Genomic DNA, 21356 nt, shown 5'->3' on the forward strand with positions numbered 1-21356 from the left:
CAAACATGGTGACCCTTTATTAAATGAGATGTGCTTTCCAAATAATGTGATTTTAATACACAACTAAGAAGTCCGTGATTTTTTTTTATTTGCTTTTTCCTTCCGTGTTTTTTTCTTCTTTTTTTTTTCATTTTGAACCTAATATACATTTATATAAAACCAACAAAAATAAAAAGAAAATGTTTTTAGATCTATCCTTTTAACAAGAGAATAATCCACTGCCTCTGTTTCCAAAAAACACAAATCATTTATAAACAAAAAAAAAAAACAACCTTATATCCTCTTTAATACACATCATTGACAAAGAGCAACCAACCAGGAAATTCAAGGTACCACGTCATCACATGACCAGAGTGGTTGCACATGTAACCACGGTTCTTTGAATGGCTCGTACATGTCGGACCACCAATGAAACAAAGTCTTTCCATTTTTAGTTTGTAATGCAGTGTTGACAGAAAGAGTTTTTCCACCACTTGTACACACGTCGTCCCTTCCATTTTTCACTCTTTTTCTTTTATATATAAAATTGATCAATCACCACTGAATCACATTTGATTTCAAAGCATCTCAGTGCACTTTTTTGTTGTTGTTGTTGTTGTTGTTTGTTGATAAAAAAAACACAGTGAACCAAACGGACTGTAAATCTATGCGAGCAGGTTGATCCACTATGCTACATCTCTTTTTAGGCTCGGTTTCTTCTCCTTTCACTCTCACTTTCTCGTGTCCGTCGCACAACAATCAGTCACCTTCGAATGCACCAAATCAAAACTTTCCTCAAACCATCGGAAAAACACTGAAGAAACAATCTTCTTTCGCGTGAAAAAAACTGAAATCAATGACATTGATTCCCCCGTTTCTTTCCATCCAACACCACGTTTGGTCTCACTTCCCTTTTCCCTCGCTCCACTTTGCCAACTTGCCTCCACATTTCCATTCCTTCCAACACCGGCCTCTGTCCATTCCTTCACCGGCAGAGCTCGCCGAGAGTCAACACTGTAAAAAAATCACAAGGTGTCCAGTGGGAATGTAGATATGAGTAAGTAGTAGGAGTGGTTACTTCTTATTCTTTTTAAAATATTCTCTGAAAAGCATGAGAATGCTGGCTGCTGCTGGGTAGTCGCTGTTGTGATCATTATTTTAATTTTTTTTATTTTTTTAAATCCTCTTTTCTGTACAAAGTCCAACTTCAAAGATAAGCTCCGTGTGAAATGGCAGTGGTGATATGAGAGGTCCTCCTCGAGCTGGGGCGCCGCGCTGTTCTTACTTTAAGCCTGAAGCACACGGACAAAGAGAGGACACAATTAGAAGACGTCTCTCCTGAGTTTACAGCCCACACGTCTCCATTTCCCCCCTTGTTGATGACCAGTATTAACCAAAATATTGTACTAAAGGATAATATTTTCAGCAAATTTCATGAAAAGACCAAAATGAAAACACTGTTAATATGATTCTGTTAACCTTCACTACTTGTTTTACTGTAGCATTCATCCTCAAAGCCAATTTGATGGTTATATCTGCAAAAAGTGATAAAAACAATATATATACAATATAAAGTACAACATATCATTGTACTCTAAAACTATTCTTTGTAAAAAATAAATAATAGATCGATAGGTTAGAGGACTCATTTTAATGGATTCACCTGGAAACACATTAGTGTGCTGAGGATCAGATTTGAGAGCCTGAAGAAGTTCACTCATTAGTTGGTTGAAATAGATAAATTCTGGATTTATCTATTTTAACTCATCAAATGGAAGTTCCTGTCTGGTTGTTCTTATTTGCCGTATTTCATCAGTATACTATAGTTATTGCAGTCTTTTTTAGTAGCACCTACGTGGGTTTAATACTTATTTTCAAACTTAATATCTGGTAGAATATGAGTTTTCTCCATTGTTCTCATGATTTTAAAACTGCACTCCATTCGTTTCCTTGGTTTGAAAAGTGCTACGTGTACAAAATGACCGTTATTATACTTGATATTTCCATCACTGTTAGTTTTCTCTAACGAGTAACACGAAGCAAAACTCGTCTCTTTCAAGTAACCTTTCAAACTGCCAAAACTTTTACTTTAAGTGGTATAATTGTACGGGAAGTTCATCTACACAGTTTTTTGTCTTTTCATGGAATTTGTTTCCAAAAAGAAAAATCTGAATTATCTGTTGAAGTGTCAAATAAAACTTAAGCTCCGAGTTGGAGGCACATTTTGCCTGTGACTGGATTTGGACTGAAATGCTCCTGTTTTAATCCCACTCGTCTCAGACAGCGAGACAGTCGCTTGGCGCGATCACAGCACTTCACAAATCTCGTCGCTGTCAACAAACGTTTCAATCATGACAGTCCAGATGGCAAATGGAGGCAAGAGACAACAAAACAGATGCTTCATGTGCGAGATGAAATCCTGCGGATCGGTGAAAACGACTTACCTGATGATTCACTCTTCTTTTTTTTTTTACCTTTTACTGAAATGGCAACAATCACAATATACACCGAAAAGGTCATGCTATTTTTCAAGAGTCATTCTGTGATGCAATTTTCAGTGACAATGCGAGAGATGGAGACGAGCCGAACAGATGGCCACTGACAAAGATGACTGAGCTACGAGGAAGACAGGAAGCCTCTGGCACAGGAGAGGGCAACAGCAGTGAGGAGGAGGAGGAGGAGGAGGAGGAAGAGATGGAAATGCTGTGGTGCAACAGTGACGACTACTGAAGCTCACCCAGATCATTTGGCAGCTTTGCAAAAGCTATTTAGTAGACATTAAATCATTTTTTACCCCTCAAGCACTAAAAGTCACACGGTTGCTGCAACGTAAATAAATGGAATTGCAGTGTGTATTTATTTTAATGAACCTAATCTGTATGTTTTCAGTAAAGAACGCACATGCAAACTTCACACAGAAACCAGGATCTGAACCGGTGACCTTCTCGCTGTGAGGCAACAATGCTACTCCCTGCACAACGATGCTACGTTTCTTTCTTTTCTTTTTTTTCCCCCTGTGGCTTAATTTGAAAAATGGACGTCTAAGTTACATAAGAAAGCACTCAGTAATCATTTATACCGTGAATTCAAATATGAAATATTCAAATCAAGCACTCCAGACCTCAAAACGTATGTAAATTAAATTCATGTACGCTCTTCCCTCACATGAATTCACATTACATCTCCGCCCTCCGCCATATTATAGGCGAGTTGAAAATGCGTATGCTCTCATTATACGGCATGAGTTTGGCTTCCATCATAAACTTATCAGCCTACATGAATTATTTATCCAAGATCATCTCACTTTGACCCAAGGAAAGAAGAAAGGGTGTATACAACAGTGTAGAGACAAGATTGTGTATTTATGCGTATAGTAGAATGTGTGTGTGTGTCCTTTTCTTCTTTTTCTAGTGCGGCTTTTCATTAAGGCATAACTGAGTCTCTGCAGGATCTATCTCGAGTGCAGGAGAATGATTCCCCTTCATCATTTCCCACCAGATTCAGCAAAGGCTGTCAGCAGCAGCAGCAGCAGCAGCAGTGTGAGTGAGGCTCAGTGTACATTTTAATCAGACAGGTGGTGGCAAGTTGTAAACACACACACACCAAAGTACTTTGGCTCATGTATTACAGAGGAGAAACGACGCACGGAGCATGTTAATTTAGAGGTAAAAAATAAGAACTGCAGCCTCCACCGTCAGTTACTGTGGGTTTTTATCACCTGTTGATAACGAGGTAATGACATTTAAAATCCTGCGTGTTATTCATGACCGTAGACCATATATAAGAAATTGAACGCTGCTTGCTAGTTGGAAAAGTGAAGCTTACCAAGGATGGAAGTAGCAGTGATCCACCAGGGGCTGATTCCACTGCTCGCTTTTGAAAGAAGGTCTATGGGAAAATGAGTCTCACTTGATTTATAACATCAGTAAACACTTTCCTGGGGAGTTGTTTGGTCTCAATCACTGATTTCAGGTCTTGTAGAACAGCATCTCTCAATCCTGGTCCTCGGGGCCCACTGCCCTGCATGTTTTAGATGTTTAAACCTGGTCCAACACACCTGATTCTAATGAATGGCTGTGACTCCAGGCTGCTCCTGAAATCAGGAGTGCTGGAGCAGGGCAGCATCTAAAACATGCAGGGCAGTGGGTCCTGAAAATGATGCTCCCATTTAGAGGAAAAGAGGCGATTAAGTACGAGTGGACATGAGTGTATGGTCCAATAGGAGCCGGGCTGGAGGTGGTGACTATGAATGTCCATTTCATTTGTTTTAAGACTTTGTCCATTCCCTGCGTACGGTCTCGGTTCATGACCTTGGAATTCTCTATAATAAATTCAATTGTATTGTATTTTGTCCTTCTCTAATACTTTTAAATGACATCATATGTGGGAGGACATTCTCTTGATCCTTTCCTTGCCTTTGCATGTCTTTCATTTGACCCACCTGCTTGCTTGTTAAACAATTAGCCTCTGCAGCATCCATGTTTTTGTTGCCTAGCGGCACCAAACGTGCTGAATGATAAAAACAGCAGCAGCAACATTAAATGTGCATGTCTTAATCCTATTATTTTAAAACTAGGGTTAGGGCATTTTTATATGTGTCAAACCAAAACACAAACACACAGGTTTCCTTCTGAAGACACTGACGTGTACTTCCACTGATTTGGACAGAGAAAACAAAGCCTCATTCCTAACCTTAACCATACTCACAATTTATTCTCATTAGGATTTTCTTCAACAACACGGAGAGAACACTAATGCACGCTCAGCCCTCAGTGCCTGGCTGCAGTTGCTAAGCTACAGCTGAACAATTACATTTTGACTGAGGGGTTTGGGGCATGTTGAACTCTAACAAGAGAGACACCAGTTTGCTGCAATAGATGCTCTTTCAATGTTTTTGTTTTTATGAGATTTTTTATTTTTTTTTGAAACGCCATCTTTAGAGTTCAAATACACTGCCAACACGAATTTAAAGAAGACTGAAGTGACTTGTCGCGGGCTGCTCTGGGTGCAGGGTGACAACAGAGTGAGGATGAAAGGAAAACAGACGGAGAGGATGAGCGTACAGGGTGCTACGATGCAACTCAGAAGGGAATTGTGGTTATTTTTGCGGTGCTTTTTCAAAAACGTCAGACCTACCATGCATGCATTTAGACCCAGGAGTCAACAGGCTGGGGCTTAACATCACAAGCGTCCACCAGACTGACCGCAGGCCTGTTACTCCTGATATAGTGTTTCCTATTTGTGTCATTCTGCGGCCACGGGAGGAGGGGTTAAAAAAACACAAAACACAAAGAGCAAAACAAAAAAAGAGGTCAATACATTTCAGAGAAACATTCACACACACACACACACAAACAGAGTCATCCAGGATCAGAGAAGCCAATGTTAGTTCCCTGCCTTCAGGTAAGCTGGGAAAGAAGTCCAAGTGATTACAAAACTGCAGAACAACACATGCAAAATGAAAGAGGGAGAGAGCGGTTTTACAGCCAAGTTGCGGTCAACGCAGGAGGAACACCTCGGGGGAAGTACAGACGGTAGATTTGAAAAGACACCTTTGGACGACTGCTTCACAGCGTGTTCACGCTGAGGTCAAACATGCTGTGAGTTATTCTGAAGATGGAATTGAATAATTACAGTTGACTAAGAAAGAGCTGGTGCTACATGGACACATCCGTACTGACAACATGTCAGAGGAAGAAAACATCCAAATCAACAATGACACCCGTGATTTAACCTGTTTTCTTAACACACTATAGTGTAGAAGTGTACTACCAAACTTTGTACATGGAGGGGACCCACTTTTTTTAAAGATGACAAATGACTGCGACCCAATTTCACAACAACAGCAAATTTTGTGCAAAATATAACAAACATCCGTGACTATTTAAATGTCACTTCTGTAACACCAGCCATTCTAGCAACAGCCTGTATGCAAATCCACTTCATAACTTCACTTTTGAAAAAGTCATAATTGACTTTTTATCTCATAGTTTTGACTTTATCTCATAATTTTGACTTAGTATCTCATAATTTTGACTTAGTTTCTCCTAATTATAACTTTTTTATCTCATAATTATGACTTTTTTTATCTCATAATTTTGACTTTTTTTTATCTCATAATTATGATGTAGCTATCTCATAATTATGACTTAGTATCTCATAATTATGACTTAGTATCTTATAATTATGACTTAGCTATCTGATAATTTTGACTTAGTATCTCCTAATTCTGACTTTTTTATCTCATAATTTTGACTTTTTATCTCATAGTTTCGACTTTTTTACCCTCATAATTTTGACTTAACTAACTCATAATAATGACTTTTTATCTCATAATTTTGACCTTTTTATCTCATAATTATGATGTAGCTATCTCATAATTATGATGTAGCTATCTCATAATTAGGACTTTTTATCTCATAATTATGATGTAGCAATCTCATAATTAGGACTTTTTATCTCATAATTATGATGTAGCTATCTCATAATTATGATGTAGCTATCTCATAATTAGGACTTATTATCTCATAATTATGACTTAGCTATCTGATAATTTTGACTTAGTATCTCATAATTATGACTTACTATCTCATCATTTTGAAGCTCACATGAAGCCGATGCTTACACCAATAAAGGAGGAGGAAACGAGAGAGTGGAAGAATATAGAGAGAGTCGGGAAAGAGGGTTATCGTCCATTGTGGTGTGTCAGTTTTCAATCCCATCATCTAACGTTTAAGTACATCCAATAAAAATCACAAGGAGTGGAGTAGTTGGGAGTCATCTGTTATGTCAGACATCCTCCTGTGACTGACGGCCAGTCGGCTTAACAATAAGCAACATTTGGCAGCGATGTGAAACGACTGTCTAATCAGAAGACGACACCTGATAATGCCGCAGTTAGTTCACTGCCAACACAAAGGTCATCTTGTTGGTGGTTTCTTTTAATCAGTCGCAGATTAATGACTTCATAGATGCCAAAAGCTCCATTAACTGGTGGCTCGCAGATCTGACGCTTTTTGCTGCTGCAAGCAACATTAACAGAGAAGGACAACTTCCATCGGATTTGAAGAATCTCTAGGATTAATGGGCGATAATGAGGACCACCACAGGGGCCTGGACGTGATAACATTTCAGTGAGACGTGATTATTTCTTGCCCTCGTCCTTCAGGAGATCAAATGAGCTTTGTTTGTACCTTCAGTGGCTCCCGTTCAGTCAGGTCCACGGAGCCGTCGACGGTCTTGTATTTGCAGTCCTTGTCTCTCTGGTCGATGGTGGTGTAACCGTCTAATGAGGTCAGAGAACAAAGGTCACTTAATTGCTCCTGATCCTCGCTAACTCAAAGGCATTATTCACATGTGGTATTAACATCAGCCCAGAGCGTTCCGAGTGTGCGTATCTCAAGTGGGCAGCTATGAGTTCAGGTGTCAACACGTCCAAAACGCACGCAGGGTAAATTTGAGACTCAGCTCAAGTACTACAATTAACTGGGAGTTGGATCCTACACATTAACCCTTTAACACAGAGCTTAGAAGTCACACGTCAAAGTCAATGCGTGCTTATTATGGTACATTTACCCACACCGTTGCAGGAAGCTGCTGAATCCACATCTTTGTCGCCAGAGAGGAGTGAGTTGGGAAAAACACCTGTGCATAATTCGCTTTTTGTTGGGTTTTTTGGCCTGTTTTTGCACATTGAGACAAAGACTCAAATGTGTTTTATTACAAATGTCTTTTATAGTTCAAGACCTGATGTTCATGTACAACTACAGTGCTTTTTCTCAATAAAACCTTTTGTTTTTCTTCATTTAAAAATTGTTAATACACTACTTTGACATGCAGTGAAAGGTGTTAAAAGGTTAATTTAGTGTTGGATTATAATCAGATGATTAAAGACTGAGCTGCTCTTGAGTAAAAGTTGAAGAAACCAGTAACATTGTGGTTTTTAGAACACAGCAAAAACGCGTGAAACGATATGAACGGTCAAAGTGAGTGCATAACGTTTCAGTTTTGGTGTGAAGCGTCTAATGACGGCCCAGCTTTGTACAAACATCTTGTCAAGAGAGGGGTCTTGCACACACAGCATCAAAACAGTGTGTCATGTGCGTTAAGCTCGGTCCTAAACCATCAGACCAAGATTAGAATGTCGGGAATGTTTTTGAATTGTCGGATTTGAAACACATGACGGTGTGCAATCACATTAGACACTATGGGATAGAGAGGAGAAGCGTCCAGCTCTTCTTTGGCTGAGGACAATCATGCAGTCTGGCTCTTACCTGGACCCAGCTCATCCATAGGTATCATATCACCACTGCCACAATTCCTGGTGCCTGAAAAGCATTCATATACCATTTGTACAAAGGCAGCACACACTGAGTCACTGAGTCACTGAGCCAAAACTGCTGCTGCTGCTTCTCTCGGGGGGTAACGGTTACCGTCGAGCGATTGCGTAATGCAAACTGAGAGCGGGCAGGCATGAGCGCCGTGTGCATGTATGGATGCAAACAAAAACATGGCAGCCAAAAGAAGATGTGAAATCTGTTGCTATGCGATTGACTCCTCTGTCAATGAGATGTTTGTTGTTGGGCCAAAGTAGTCCCTCCCTCCCACGCACATACTGCTGCTGCTATAGAAATCCGTTTTGGTTTTTTTTTTGGCTTGGGTAGACTCTTGCAGAACACATGGGTGGAGGAATTTTCATCATCAACTCAAAGACAAGGATTAAAAATCAGGTTTCAGTTCAACAGCACCACCGTCCATTTTGGAATCATAACATGTGACACACCACGGCTGTCTCAGGCAGGGGGGTGATAACAATAATAATAATAACAATGTGGTAAGCATGGTGCTTTAATGTAATCATGAGAAAAACACCAGCAAGTGGACACACACTGAGCCAAAAATTATATTTTTTTAAACCTGTTTAAAGGACAATACAGGGGGGATATTTCATGTCAGAAGTAGTTTATATTTTCTATTAATCTGTATCTGCAGGGCTTCATGATTGTATTGTAGTATTGTTTTTTGAATCTAATCTAAAAAACAAAACAAATCGATCCTTCACATACAAGTGTAATGTGTGTGTAGCCACTCTCTTATATTTTATTTGTCTCTGATATGAAGCTGCAACACTGAGGCAATGCTGCAGCGCTGTTCCATTATTAATGTGAACATAGGCACTGTAGTTAAATGTTAATCAGTTTCACACACACACACACACACACACTCCTGCAGTAAATAAGTATGAAATACTCCTCCAAAACTTCCATTTGAGTAACACATTTATGAAAAAATTCAGAAAATTTGTCAATATTTCTTTGTTTTTTAGGGACATTCAGTAATATCTTATATCTTGTGCCACCTCGTTGTCCTCTAAACAGGCCAAAAAAATGGCCACACACGCAGCACTTTCACTGACCTTGGTTCTTTTCCATCAGGGGTAGAGTGGTGTCATCATAGCCGGGCTTGCCATTCTTGGTTGATTTAGGGGTGACAGTCACAGTGGGCTAAATACAGCATGTTAACACACCGGAATAAAACATTAGATATTTACTGTTTTACAGTTCTTTCTAAGAAACGTTATTGATAGAACCGTGGTTCTTCTGGAAACTCTGCTAAATCTCCTAATGTTTAAGTCAGATTTTCAGGGGCTGAAATCACAAAAAAAAGCCTTCAACAAATCTTCACCACGAGCACGGCTGTGTACCTGGAAGTGGCTCTTGTTCCAGCCGTCCTTGGTCAAAGCGTTTCTTAGCTCCTTGTAACCCCACACGGACTGCAGCACGTGAGACGCCGCCTTTGTTTCGCGTCCCGATTGGCTGCACAAGAAAGTCAAAAAAAAACCAAAACAACGTATGACGATGACACTCGAGCAATTCAAAAATCTGAAACCAAATCTAATTCTTCGGAACACTCTGTGTGATAGTTGCCCGTCGCTACTGCTGCTATCAATCTCTTTATTCAAAGACTTCAATTCCCCCGGGTGGCTCCAGGGTCTAGTTTTTAATTCGTTGCCTGATGAGCGCACATTTCCCTTCATTAGCTTCCTCTGAGCCACCAGCATTAATTACACGGGGGTGGGGGCTCACTTCAAAGAAAGATGTTAGAGTTCAATCTTAGCTCTTTGCGCTCTGAGTGTACACATATATATATATATATATATATATATATATATATATATATATATATATATATATATATATATATATATATATATATACTGTATGTATATATATATATATATATACTGAGTCAATTCCAGTGATCTGCCCTGACTCTATGTACGACCATAACTGCACACGTCACGTGATGTTGTGCAAACCAACTTCAATTCAGCAGGTCCGTTATTGCCATATAAAACACCTCTTTAAATACTACGGGCCATAATGTCTGTTAGCTTTCATTATCAAGTTGTTGAGGGGAACTTTGAGAGAAATGACTAATCACTTGTATAAGCAGCGGCTTCGGAGGCACCGCTGTATAACAATGCCCTCCAGTCCTGAAAGCCTGTTAATTAATGTGTGGCGGGCTGAGTGGTATGTGCATGTGTGTGTGTGTGAGGGCTCAGCCTTGTTAGAGTATAGTATTGTGGTAGCCAAGCTCAGGCCATTAGAGACACATTACATTATCCTCCATGAATGCTAATTTATTAGGCTCACAACGCATATAGTATTCAAGGTCATGCTGTAAGTCTCTTGTGCACTGTATCTGTGTATCTGTATCTGTGGTGAACATGAACATGTTTGTGTCTCTTTGATTCACTGGCTGCTGCATAAACTGTGTGGCCTGCAGTACATGCAGAAGGAAAACTACAAAAACACCACACATGAAAGAAAAAGAAGCCCGGAAAACTGGAGGCCAATTATCACAGGTTCATTCCCTCTCACGGAGACATCTAACTCTCTTTTATTCAGACTGATTTTATGTCATTCTGAGCGGGCGGAACCAATAACAGAAGCTTTATTTACAAACAAGGATGTCTGAGAGGAAAAAAAAGCAGCAGAAACATCTTTGTTTACAACCGAGACGGTTGCAGCTGATGTTCAGAGGTTCCTTGGATACTGACATTATTCACAGATTATTCCCTTTATTCCAAAAAAGGTTTTTGCACAAGAACATCAACGGCAAGGCACTATATTGTTTTTGCAATTAAGTCTAACCCAAGGGTAAAATGCAAAGGGTTACACCTTAATTATATGAATGAAACACCGTGTGATGTACTGAAGAGAAGTCTTACCTGGTCCTGTTGATGGCGACCAGCTTCTCGATGGCTTGGGCCTGGATGAGTGAGCGGGCGTTTTCAGAGCTGTCGGTGACGATCTCGTGGATGGTGTTGAGGATGGCGACCACAGTGTCCTCCTCCAGGTTCTTCGCTGGCCGCTGCTGACCACTGGGCAGGTTGCTCACCAAGTCCCGCATGGCATAACTCCCTGTAAGGTGAAGGCGGATTGTTCAGCAGATGATGGTGCTGTGATGATTACCCATTGGATGGGATATCACTGGATGCCAAAAACAGTTTGAATGGAAGTCTAGATCCAGTTTTTCGCAGCTATTATTTTCTTCTGTCTCTACCTCATCTCCCTCTAGTTCTCTCCCCCCCTCTGTCCCCCACCTCTTCACGGTCCCCCATTTTTCCTTTCACCGCAATCGGTCAAGGCAGATGGCTGCTTTGAGTCTGGTTCTGTCAGAGATTCTTCCTGTTAAAAGGGCATCTAAGAGTTTTTTCTCTCCACTGGTGCCTAGTGCTTGCTTTCAAGTCATTTTTATATTGTATTTGTTTTATTTATTTATCTCCGATGTACTCTGATGTGCAGCACTTGGATTGAGGCTAAAATGTTTTGTTTTGCAACCAAAAGACTACATCCCTTTTTATGCATAATCAGTCAGTCAGAAACTTTGATATTCAGATAGTTGTGCAAATTTAAGTCATTTGCTACTTGTAAATTGTGTATAGTGGAGACTTAATGGCGCCACTACCGCGACTCTACTCGCCTCAGCACGGCACGGTTATTTTGTTTTTCCATTAGCGATAGAAACTGGTACCTGGTACTTTTTTTAGAACCTGCTCAGGTGAGCTGATACTATAATACGTGACGTCGTCGGACTGATTGGTCAGAGTGCCGTCACAGGAAGAGGCACAAGAATCAGTTAGTAGATCAGTTAAAAAGACTTAACAATCCTGAAAATCTGAGTTAATCTCCAACATTTAGCAACGAAATGTCTAAAATCTCATCATTTAACAGAGGAGTCTGGTCATGGAAAGTACTGAACAAACCTTCTTAACACGTCTCCATTAAAATAGTGTATGTAAAGACTGCATGTGACTGAATGTTTGAACTTCTGCTTGAAGAAAGAGAAATAAAAATGCTGCCTGGCGTCTGCGCGGTGTTCACGGCGGGTGCTTTTTACCGATCAGGTCCTTGTTGCGGCGGTCGATGGACAGGTTACGCAGGGCGATGGCCACAGCTCGGACCACCTTGTCAGAGTCAGAGCGGAGCAGCTCCACCAGGATGGGAAGGCCTTTCTCCTTGCGCACCGTGGCTCGGATGTAGTTGGACCACTGGAAAGCAGACAGAGGGCACGTTGTTACCTCTTTCTCTCAACGTTTACCTTCATCCTGTAGCGTTAGAACGCAGTATCCTCTCGGATGCTCATGGAGAATTAAAGATTCTCACTTGAGAGCTGCAAATCCAACTTCTTTTATGACTTTTTAATCAACCACTCAGGAACTACAGCCAGCTCAGCACTACTCCTCGGTCTGAGCAAATTCATTCCACAGTGGAGCTCTAAGTTCAACCACCATATAATTTGTCTTAATTTAAACATCAGTACATTTTTACTTGATGTTTTTGTAACATAAAAGATCAGGATCTACATAAAAGGGTGTCTTTTCTAAGTACTGATGCCCCCGGGGACGTAATTAGGCCGAGGAGAGGCACAATTTAACCACCAGGTGGCAGTAGCGAGCCTCCCAAAACAGGCCAATCCACTGATGGAAGTGACAGCAAAGAATGAGGATTAAATGAAGAAGGGACATCCTTTGTCCAGTGATGTGACAGTGTGACGGCCTGCAGCTCTGCACGACCTCAAGTCTGGCCAATTCTGATCAGCTTTGAAATGTAAAAAAATAAAAAATAGAGGATTCCTCCTCAAAGTGCTCACCTTAGCTGAAAATCACTACTGCTGAATTATTCAGATCACTAAATATGAGACTCAGGGCTGGATGGTATCTCATGAAATTCAAAAAAAAAAAAAATAGAAATCCTAGGAGTCAAGGTGTATTTTTATTTTTTTCCCCGGCACTACTCGCAGATTCAGAGGAATGAGTGATGTGTTAACAGTCTGACACATGGGTGTTAAGTGAAACACTGCTGTGATAATGCTGCTGTGGGCTGAATACAGCCGGCCTGCTGAAAAACATAAGTGATCGCTCTCACGTCTAAAGTGCCGCGAGTAAACTTGCATCTGACGACTGACTTTTGCCTGTTGATAATTCACCGTTGCTCTGACTCGCGGCGGCTCCACACGCAGACTCTCTAATTGGAACAAATGCTTCAACCTGGCTTTAGGAAGCACACATTGACCAGACATGAAGGTGTGCCCTATTTTAGTTATAGAAATCCAGAAAACTCATTTTCTTACAAACAGAATGCATCAACTACACATATATCTAAGTGCTTGTATAAGAAAGTACTGCAAGTGTGATGTATCGCAGGTATTTTGCTGTTATGATTTTTTTTAAACATTGGCTTTACAGTGCTCATTTTTCTTGTTTTCAGTCTCACACTAGCAAATCCATTTTTGATAGATGTTACTGTGTGAGCGACCGGCTGCCAGGTTCGATTGTGTCTCTGTCTTGAAATGCACTTTCAGTTCTCATCCTTGCAATCCTACTTGACTTTTACTTCTTTCTTTTTTTTTTGCACTAATCACAAGCTGAAATATCTGTGTATTATGTTTTGCACGTTCCCCCAACCCTGGACTCACAGTCCACTGTCCAGCGCTGAGGTTTTGCAGAGCACCAGCTGCAGCTTCTAAGGTGTTGTAGTTCTGGCTCTCGGTCAGCAGAGACAGGTAGAGCCTCACCACTTCGGGCTGATACAGCAGCTCGAAGCCTGCAGGGAAATACAGAGAAACACACACATCCTGGTTAGAGTCGCTGACAAAACAGACAGGGCCATTAAGCTGTATGAAGGCACAGGCAGCACAGTGCGGGAGGATTCTTCAGCATAGGGAAACAGGAAGGAAGGAAGGAGCTTAGGTCTGATAACTACAGACAACCCTGAGTATCCATTTAGGTTTGACAGGAAATACATAGAATGGTAAACAGGCACTGTCCACTAGTCTGCAACGCCGTCAAAAGGAAATGCTGCAGTACATTTACAAATACACTTCAGAATTATAAATGAGGAGACAAGTCGTGTTTGAGCTGTCAGCCCTGACCAGAGTATTTTAAGAGGTTTATCTCACTGACACATGGCAAATTCCACTACAGCCAATCATTAGGCCTCCATCGAACGGAAACATAATTATCAGCTGCCGTACGACACAGAGAGCAGACGCAGGGAGAGACAGAGGCGTCAAATCGCATCAGATCAGCTCCATTCCTGCACATTCGGATTTTTTCTTACTTTTGGTTTAACAGATTTAACACAAGAATCCAATTAAAAGATCAGTACATCACGGGCACTTCCTCCATCAAGGTCATTTTCTGCTGGTCACCTCTCCGGAGAGAGTCATACATTTTTTATGGCAGCAGTTTCCACAGAAGGGAACAGGCACAGTTGATAGCAACTGCATGACTTAAAATGTCTTTTGAATCAGTGGCTCGCTCTCATTAATATCTTCTGAAGAAAATGAATCAAGGTTAGATTGATGACATGATCTCAATATGAAGTAAACTGTAGAGACATACTGTAAATGTTATGCAACATAATGAACATTATGACTATTTAATCTCTATGAGCTTACAATATTGTAGAAATGAAAAACAACACACACACACACACAGTCGCTGACTATGTTACAAAAGCATGTCAGCAGTCCAACGTGCGTAATTGTGCTTTCATTCTATTCTTACATCGGAACAAATCCCAGATGAGCAAACACGAGTGAGTTCTTGTAAAAACAGTGGGTTTTTAAGAGGAGATTTCTTCCCAATAACAATGATAAATAAACAACAGCTTGCTATGATCATTCTTTCTGCGTCATATGGACCCTCACAGGCAGCCACATGCTCAAGAATGTGTAAAGTATAACACAAGTTGATGTATCTGTCTCTCCTCTTATCTTCTGTTGTCTTATCTTATCTTAACACCGCCACGTGTCTCTGGATCCTGGACTTTCTGACTGAGAGACCACAGACGGTCCGTGTTGGAAAAAACATCTCCAGTTCCATCACACTGAGCACTGGATCCCCCCAAGGCTGTGTGCTCAGCCCACTGCTGTTCACACTGCTGACACATGACTGTGCACCCAGACACGAGGGGAACCAGATCTTCAAGTTTGCGGACGACACCACCGTGGTGGGACTCGTCCACGGAAGTCAGGAAGCTATGTACAGGGACGAAGTGCAACACCTGGAGGACTGGTGCAGGGTAAACAATCTGCTGCTCAACGTGGACAAAACGAAGGAGATGATCATCGACTTCCGGAAGTCACAAACAGAGCACGCCCCCCTCAGCATCAGCGGCCGTACAGTGGAGAGAGTGGAGAACATCAAGTTCCTAGGTGTGCAGATCTCGCAGGACCTAAGCTGGAATAAGAACACCTCTTATATCACAAAACGGGCCCAGCAGAGACTATACTTCCTGAGGAAGCTGAAACAAACCTCTCTCCCACCCAGCATCCTCACGACCTTCTACAGAGGTGTAGTTGAGAGCGTCCTGACATACTGCATCTCCACATGGTATTCCAGCTGCAGTATGTCAGACAAAAAAGCCCTGCAGAGGATCATCAGGGGGGCGGAGAGGGTCATCGGAGTTTCCCTCCCCTCTATCGAAGAACTATTCCAGTCCCGCTGCAAGAAGAGGGCACTGACCATCGTCAATGACCTCCTACACCCTCTCAACAAACTCTTTGAACTGCTGCCATCAGGCAAACGCTTCCGGAGCATAAAAGGCAGAACCAACAGACTGATCAACAGCTTTATTCCACAAGCTGTCAGAATGCTGAACTGCTGATATGAATCTGGACGACAATCATTATTGCACCTTAATCTGCTCTGCTCTATTTCTCTCCAGCCTTGTTTTTCATATTTTTACATAGCATTTCACTTGGCACTTTAACTGTACTGTGATGTTTACATTGATCTCTACACTGACAATTGCTGCTTAACGTCTTAGGGAAGTGTGAATGTGCGTGAGCCGAGGGGTGTAAATGTGTATTTAAATATTTAAATCTTTGGATCCCTGGGAAACGCTCTCTCTTTTTGTTGCACTACTTGTTGTATGTACAGCTTAATGACAATAAAAGTGATTTGATTTGATTTGTTTCCAAAATGATGTTTGAAAACCCCAGTGCGAAGAGGGCACTGGGGTGTAAAGTAAGCGTGGTTGATTGATGCACACAGGCGGTTAAGGCCCTCACTTATATTTATAAAATGTAGGAAAAAAAAAAAAAGTTTTTGTTTTATATGAATGTGACTTGGGCCTCAACAGAAAACTTTGTACAAAAACTCCTCGGAGGTTATCCTAGGGTTAGCTCTCATTTTCTTTATTGACGAAAATAAAACAGCGAAAGCGCGAAGAGTGCCCGTTTCAGTGCCGGAGAAATACCACTGACACACAAAAGCTGACAGTTGTGTGCCTCTAAATCCACATCTCACACCAATAATTTGCGGGGAGAGTGGAAACTTCAGCACACTCTGCGACTGCCAGATTCCGACACAGCAGCAACATAGTTGTTAGCGCTCCAAGAGAAGTGTTTTTCATCCCTGCGGCGTCTCCCCTCAGGACCATGCCAAGTCTGCACCAGAATGTGTGTGGGAGGAGCTGCCAGGTCAGGAGGATGTTGCCGCTTCAAAAGTCTTCTACTTCCAAAGAAGCAGCAGAGGCAGCGTCCGTCACACATAAGATCCTACTTGTAACCATGTGCGAAAACATGAATCACATCAATGGGTTTCCTCAGAGGTGACGCAAGAGGGCTGAAGTTTGCAAACCAGGCATTCGGCTGCATTCTGCACGCTCCTCATATTCCTGAGTCTACTGGGTGCGCGCTCAGCAAACTGGAGACCGTCTTGCAGAAAGTCCTGTTGACATACACTTCATCTCCATGCCAGATTCTCTCTGCACACAACGGCAGCAATGTTGAACCTTTGTTGCCAAGTTTGCCTGCACACAAAGATGGTGCCTGTTCTCAGCATTTCTTTTTGCATTTAATCCATTCCGTCTTGAAACTCTGGGTTTTTGGTGTGTGCAGTAAGTTATGAAAGTGTCATATTTTTATTTTTTTTTTGAGGACAAAAAGAAAACAAATACTGCCTCACAAAGGAGGATGATAATGGTGAGGAATCCTTGAGTCTTAGGCTTATTCCTTTATCTTATAAGATATCCTCACTGGAAAGCCGCAGAATATCTCTGCAAAAGCTTTCGCTCAGAGACCACAGCTGAGGCTTATGTTCAGCACTGAGATTAAGTCAAACAGCACCAGGCAGGTAGAGCTCTGTAAGCATCCATCTACTGTAGCATTGTTGCTGTCATTATCATCGTCTACCGCAAGAATTTGGACCTGTTCATTTCTAGTTTTCCCGTTTGTTTGACAGAAATACGACTCAGAGGGGCAGATGAGTTGCCAGGGTGATATTATTATTATTATTGTTATATTATACTCTGACACAGACTGCAAACATGGTGAGATTATAGAAATATGCATACATGCAGTGGTGTGGTGGATTCACGGCTTGAGCCAGACGAGAGCACAGCACACATGGATTAAACAGATACTGTTGTTATGGTCTCACACCAAAGTCAACATGAAAATGTAAACATTCATAATTTGTGTTATAAGTCTGTTTCAAATGTTATTATGTTATAATGTTATAGGACAGCTAGCGAGACAGCTAGCTAGCTAGCTAGCTAGATAGATAGATAGACAGATAGATAGATAGATACAGACAGACAGCTAGGTAGTTAGATAGATACAGATAGCTAGCTGGCTAGACAGTCAGACAGACAGGTAGCTAGATAGATAGATAGATAGACAGACAGCTAGCTAGCTAGATAGACACAGAAAGCTAGCTAGCTAGACAGACAGGTAGCTAGATAGCTAGATAAATACAGACAGACAGCTAGCTAGTTAGATAGATACAGACAGACAGCTACCTAGACAGACAGACAGACAGACAGCTAGCTAGCTAGACACAGACAGCTAGCTTGCTAGACAGACAGGTAGCTAGATAGCTATATAGATAGATAGATAGATAGATAGACAGACAGACAGACAGACAGATAGATAGACAGACAGATTTGATAGGTAGACTTGATTGACACTGGGTTAGTATGGATGCTGCATGTAAATGTAAGACAGATTTTAATATTAAAATCACTTAGCTACTATAGCAGTATATCATTGAATGATGATTTTTATAGTACACATCACCCCTTAAAAAAACACACATAGACATTTAGTAGAGGAATTACCACACTGTCTCGTCCAACCACCAAAAAGACACAAAGAACGACATCAGTGCCAACTTCCACTGAGCTCAGCCCAGTGTGTCTCCCCCCCCCCGCACTTAATGTTGGTGTGGCTCTGGCACACGTCACACACAACTGTGGCCTCCTTCCAAGACTCCTGCTGCGCTCTGCTTCGTAACTCATACAGAGGGAGCGACAAACAAACAAACGCACACACAGACACACAGCTTTGCCTCAACGCACACACAAATACAAATGGGCACATGCGGGAACATACAGTATGCACAAAATTCTCGGGAGCTCTGAGTTCATCTCTAAATGAGGTGAGAGGGGAGGAGCAGTGGGTTATTTTTCAAAGCGCAAGACAACTCCTGCAATTGAGGTGCAGTTCAATTAGTGCCTGGGCACTGAAGAGGAGAGGCTTTGTCATGCTGCGGTGCATGAAAACTGGGTTAGAAACAAAGTTAAGCTGAAGTGATTGAGCGAACCTCGGCACAGAGCAACAGCATTACTACGCTTGAAGCAGTTTTCACTATATTGACTGCAATTAAAGCCGATGTGTGGCAGTGTGACAGGCTGATAAATGATAGTGGATTCACTGATAGGTGAGGTAGGGACACTCACTGATTCATTTCTCCGGCCACCTGTCTTGCTCTAGGATAGTTACCTTCAATTGTGTAGAACTAGATATACACTCTGACAAACACACACATTTACAAACACACCAATCTGTCACCTGAGCACAAAGGGAAAAAAAGCTCATTGATCCATTGTGCCTACATCACATACTGGGCCTCTTTGGGTTTCTTCTTGTTTGTTATCAATATTATATTGTCTTAGACTTTGGATATGTTCATACTGTGACATAGCAGAGGCTGTTTAGTCATTTAAATATTGATTAAAAATACATTCAATTATATAAGAAAACTCTTCTTTGAATTCGACCATATTTATAGTCACTGTCTCTCGAGCCTGTTCTCATTCCAAGAGCATCATGCCGCTCTTTCGCGTCCCTTGGCGTCTCCTTAAAGAAACACAGGGTATCACTTCGTGTCTGAAGGAGACGCAGCGGGTGGTGCATGGAGACGCTCAAAGCAGCTGCCCTAACTTCACGTTGACTTTCACATACTATTGTACAGTTTTAGCTTCCTGTGCTTTTACTTATTGTTTCTGTCTCTATTTTATCTTTGTTGTTTCTGCCCTGTTTTTATCTTTGCTCCTGAACTTTTGTTTTAATAGTAAAGGGACAGGGGTTGCAAAATTTAGCCTTGGCTAGAGGAAACCCGTATGCATGACATCTGTTTTGTATTTTATAAGAAATAATGTATAATGTGAGTCTCCTTCCTTCCTTTACCCGTAACCTAAATAATGTGCACAAAAATGTACATGACGACAATCAAGACGGACCAGCACTGCCCCAACGTGAACCTAAAACCCAAATTTGATCCCTTTTTGGCACAACACATGAGCTCTTTCTTCAGCAACACAATCGCAATGGTCCGCCATCGTCAAAAACCCAAAAACAGATTCTTTATCCGACTTCTCTCAGCGGTCTCTCTCCAACATAATACAACTATCTCCTCTTAGATAACCCTTAACAGCGAGTAAGGTCGACAGCTATATGCTGTAGTTTGTCTGCCTCAGGCTCCTGTTGAGTATGGAGTAGCAGCCCACAATGATAGCATTATAAAAAGCTTATTCTACGGTTACACAAATAATATAACAACTCTTACACGATGATAATACAACTGTGTTAACATTTGTGTGGAATTTAATTCATTCCAAGTTCTAAAAGTGAGAAAGGAATGTTCCATTTCTGTGAATATAAATGTAGATTTCCATGGATTGTTGGAAATGGTTGGGATAATGCGAGTGCAGTACACATCCCATTAGCCTTGTCATATTTAGATAATACTATATTATATCATTAAGTATGCAATACTTTAAAGAATATTACAGTATGTACAACGAGAACCGAGAATCATACATCATCTCATACATCAGGACAAAACCTAAAAATATTCAGATATTATTCATAACCCATCTTGCCCAGACCCACTTACATGACACAGCACTACACAATGATTTATCGCTGTCCGTGACTCAATGGGGACTTGTCGAGTCAATACAAAGACTGAAGAAGACATAACATATGATATGGATCATGAAAACAAGTATTCTTGTTTGCACATTTCAAATTAAGATTATTCTCGTGACATAACAGAGGACATAGGTGTGAGGTGGGATTTTTACAGTTAGTTTGCGACACATAGCCTCAGGTGATTTGTATGCAAAGCAACAACACAGCAGTTCACTAAACTGCATCAGAGACACAAGCCTTAGGGAGTTGTGACTTTCTGCAGAAGCACAGGTTCAATTCTGGTTTGTGGCTGCTTTTGTTGCCCTTCATCTCCATCTCTCACACTTAGTTCATTCCATCAATAAAAACAAAATGCTTTTCTTTTTTTTTATATACACATAAACAGGAATATTCCCGTTGCCACATTAAGAGCTTTGTGGAAGTATTTGTCTTTCTTAAAAATATGGGAAAAGCAAGTTAAAAATAATGATTGTTTAGTCTTCACAGGTAAGTTTCACACAGACATGGAAAACTTTCAGAGCAACGCTGACCACAGGGTCACACTAAATAAAAGTTAAATGAGACGTTTCCACCGGAGAAGCCTGAAGTCGTTAGGTCCCCAGTCTCATTCCACATCTGAAACTCATGCACATTTAACCCTGCCG

General features: G+C 41.2%; 1 protein-coding gene across 12 annotated transcripts in view; it reads right to left on the minus strand.

Annotated features, from left to right (window-relative positions):
- Window positions 1-269: 269 nt before the first annotated feature.
- The window catches only part of arvcfb (ARVCF delta catenin family member b), a 154163-nt gene continuing 133076 nt past the window's right edge, over window positions 270-21356 (minus strand). For 9 of the 12 annotated variants that reach the window (XM_044025414.1, XM_044025408.1, XM_044025402.1 and 6 more), the window contains 9 exons: window positions 13963-14090; window positions 12385-12535; window positions 11213-11405; window positions 9683-9794; window positions 9395-9482; window positions 8253-8306; window positions 7173-7264; window positions 5116-5228; window positions 270-1271 (listed from right to left, as the gene is read on the minus strand). In XM_044025414.1, coding sequence (XP_043881349.1) covers window positions 5127-5228; window positions 7173-7264; window positions 8253-8306; window positions 9395-9482; window positions 9683-9794; window positions 11213-11405; window positions 12385-12535; window positions 13963-14090 — 920 coding nt within the window. In that variant the 3' untranslated portion in view covers window positions 270-1271; window positions 5116-5126. The remainder of the gene's footprint in view (window positions 1272-5115; window positions 5229-7172; window positions 7265-8252; window positions 8307-9394; window positions 9483-9682; window positions 9795-11212; window positions 11406-12384; window positions 12536-13962; window positions 14091-21356) is intronic. The other 3 variants (XM_044025407.1, XM_044025406.1, XM_044025411.1) reach the window with 3 other exon arrangements.

The sequence above is a fragment of the Solea senegalensis genome, linkage group LG5 (assembly GCF_019176455.1).
Source record: "Solea senegalensis isolate Sse05_10M linkage group LG5, IFAPA_SoseM_1, whole genome shotgun sequence".
In the NCBI taxonomy this organism is placed as follows: Eukaryota; Metazoa; Chordata; class Actinopteri; order Pleuronectiformes; family Soleidae; genus Solea; species Solea senegalensis.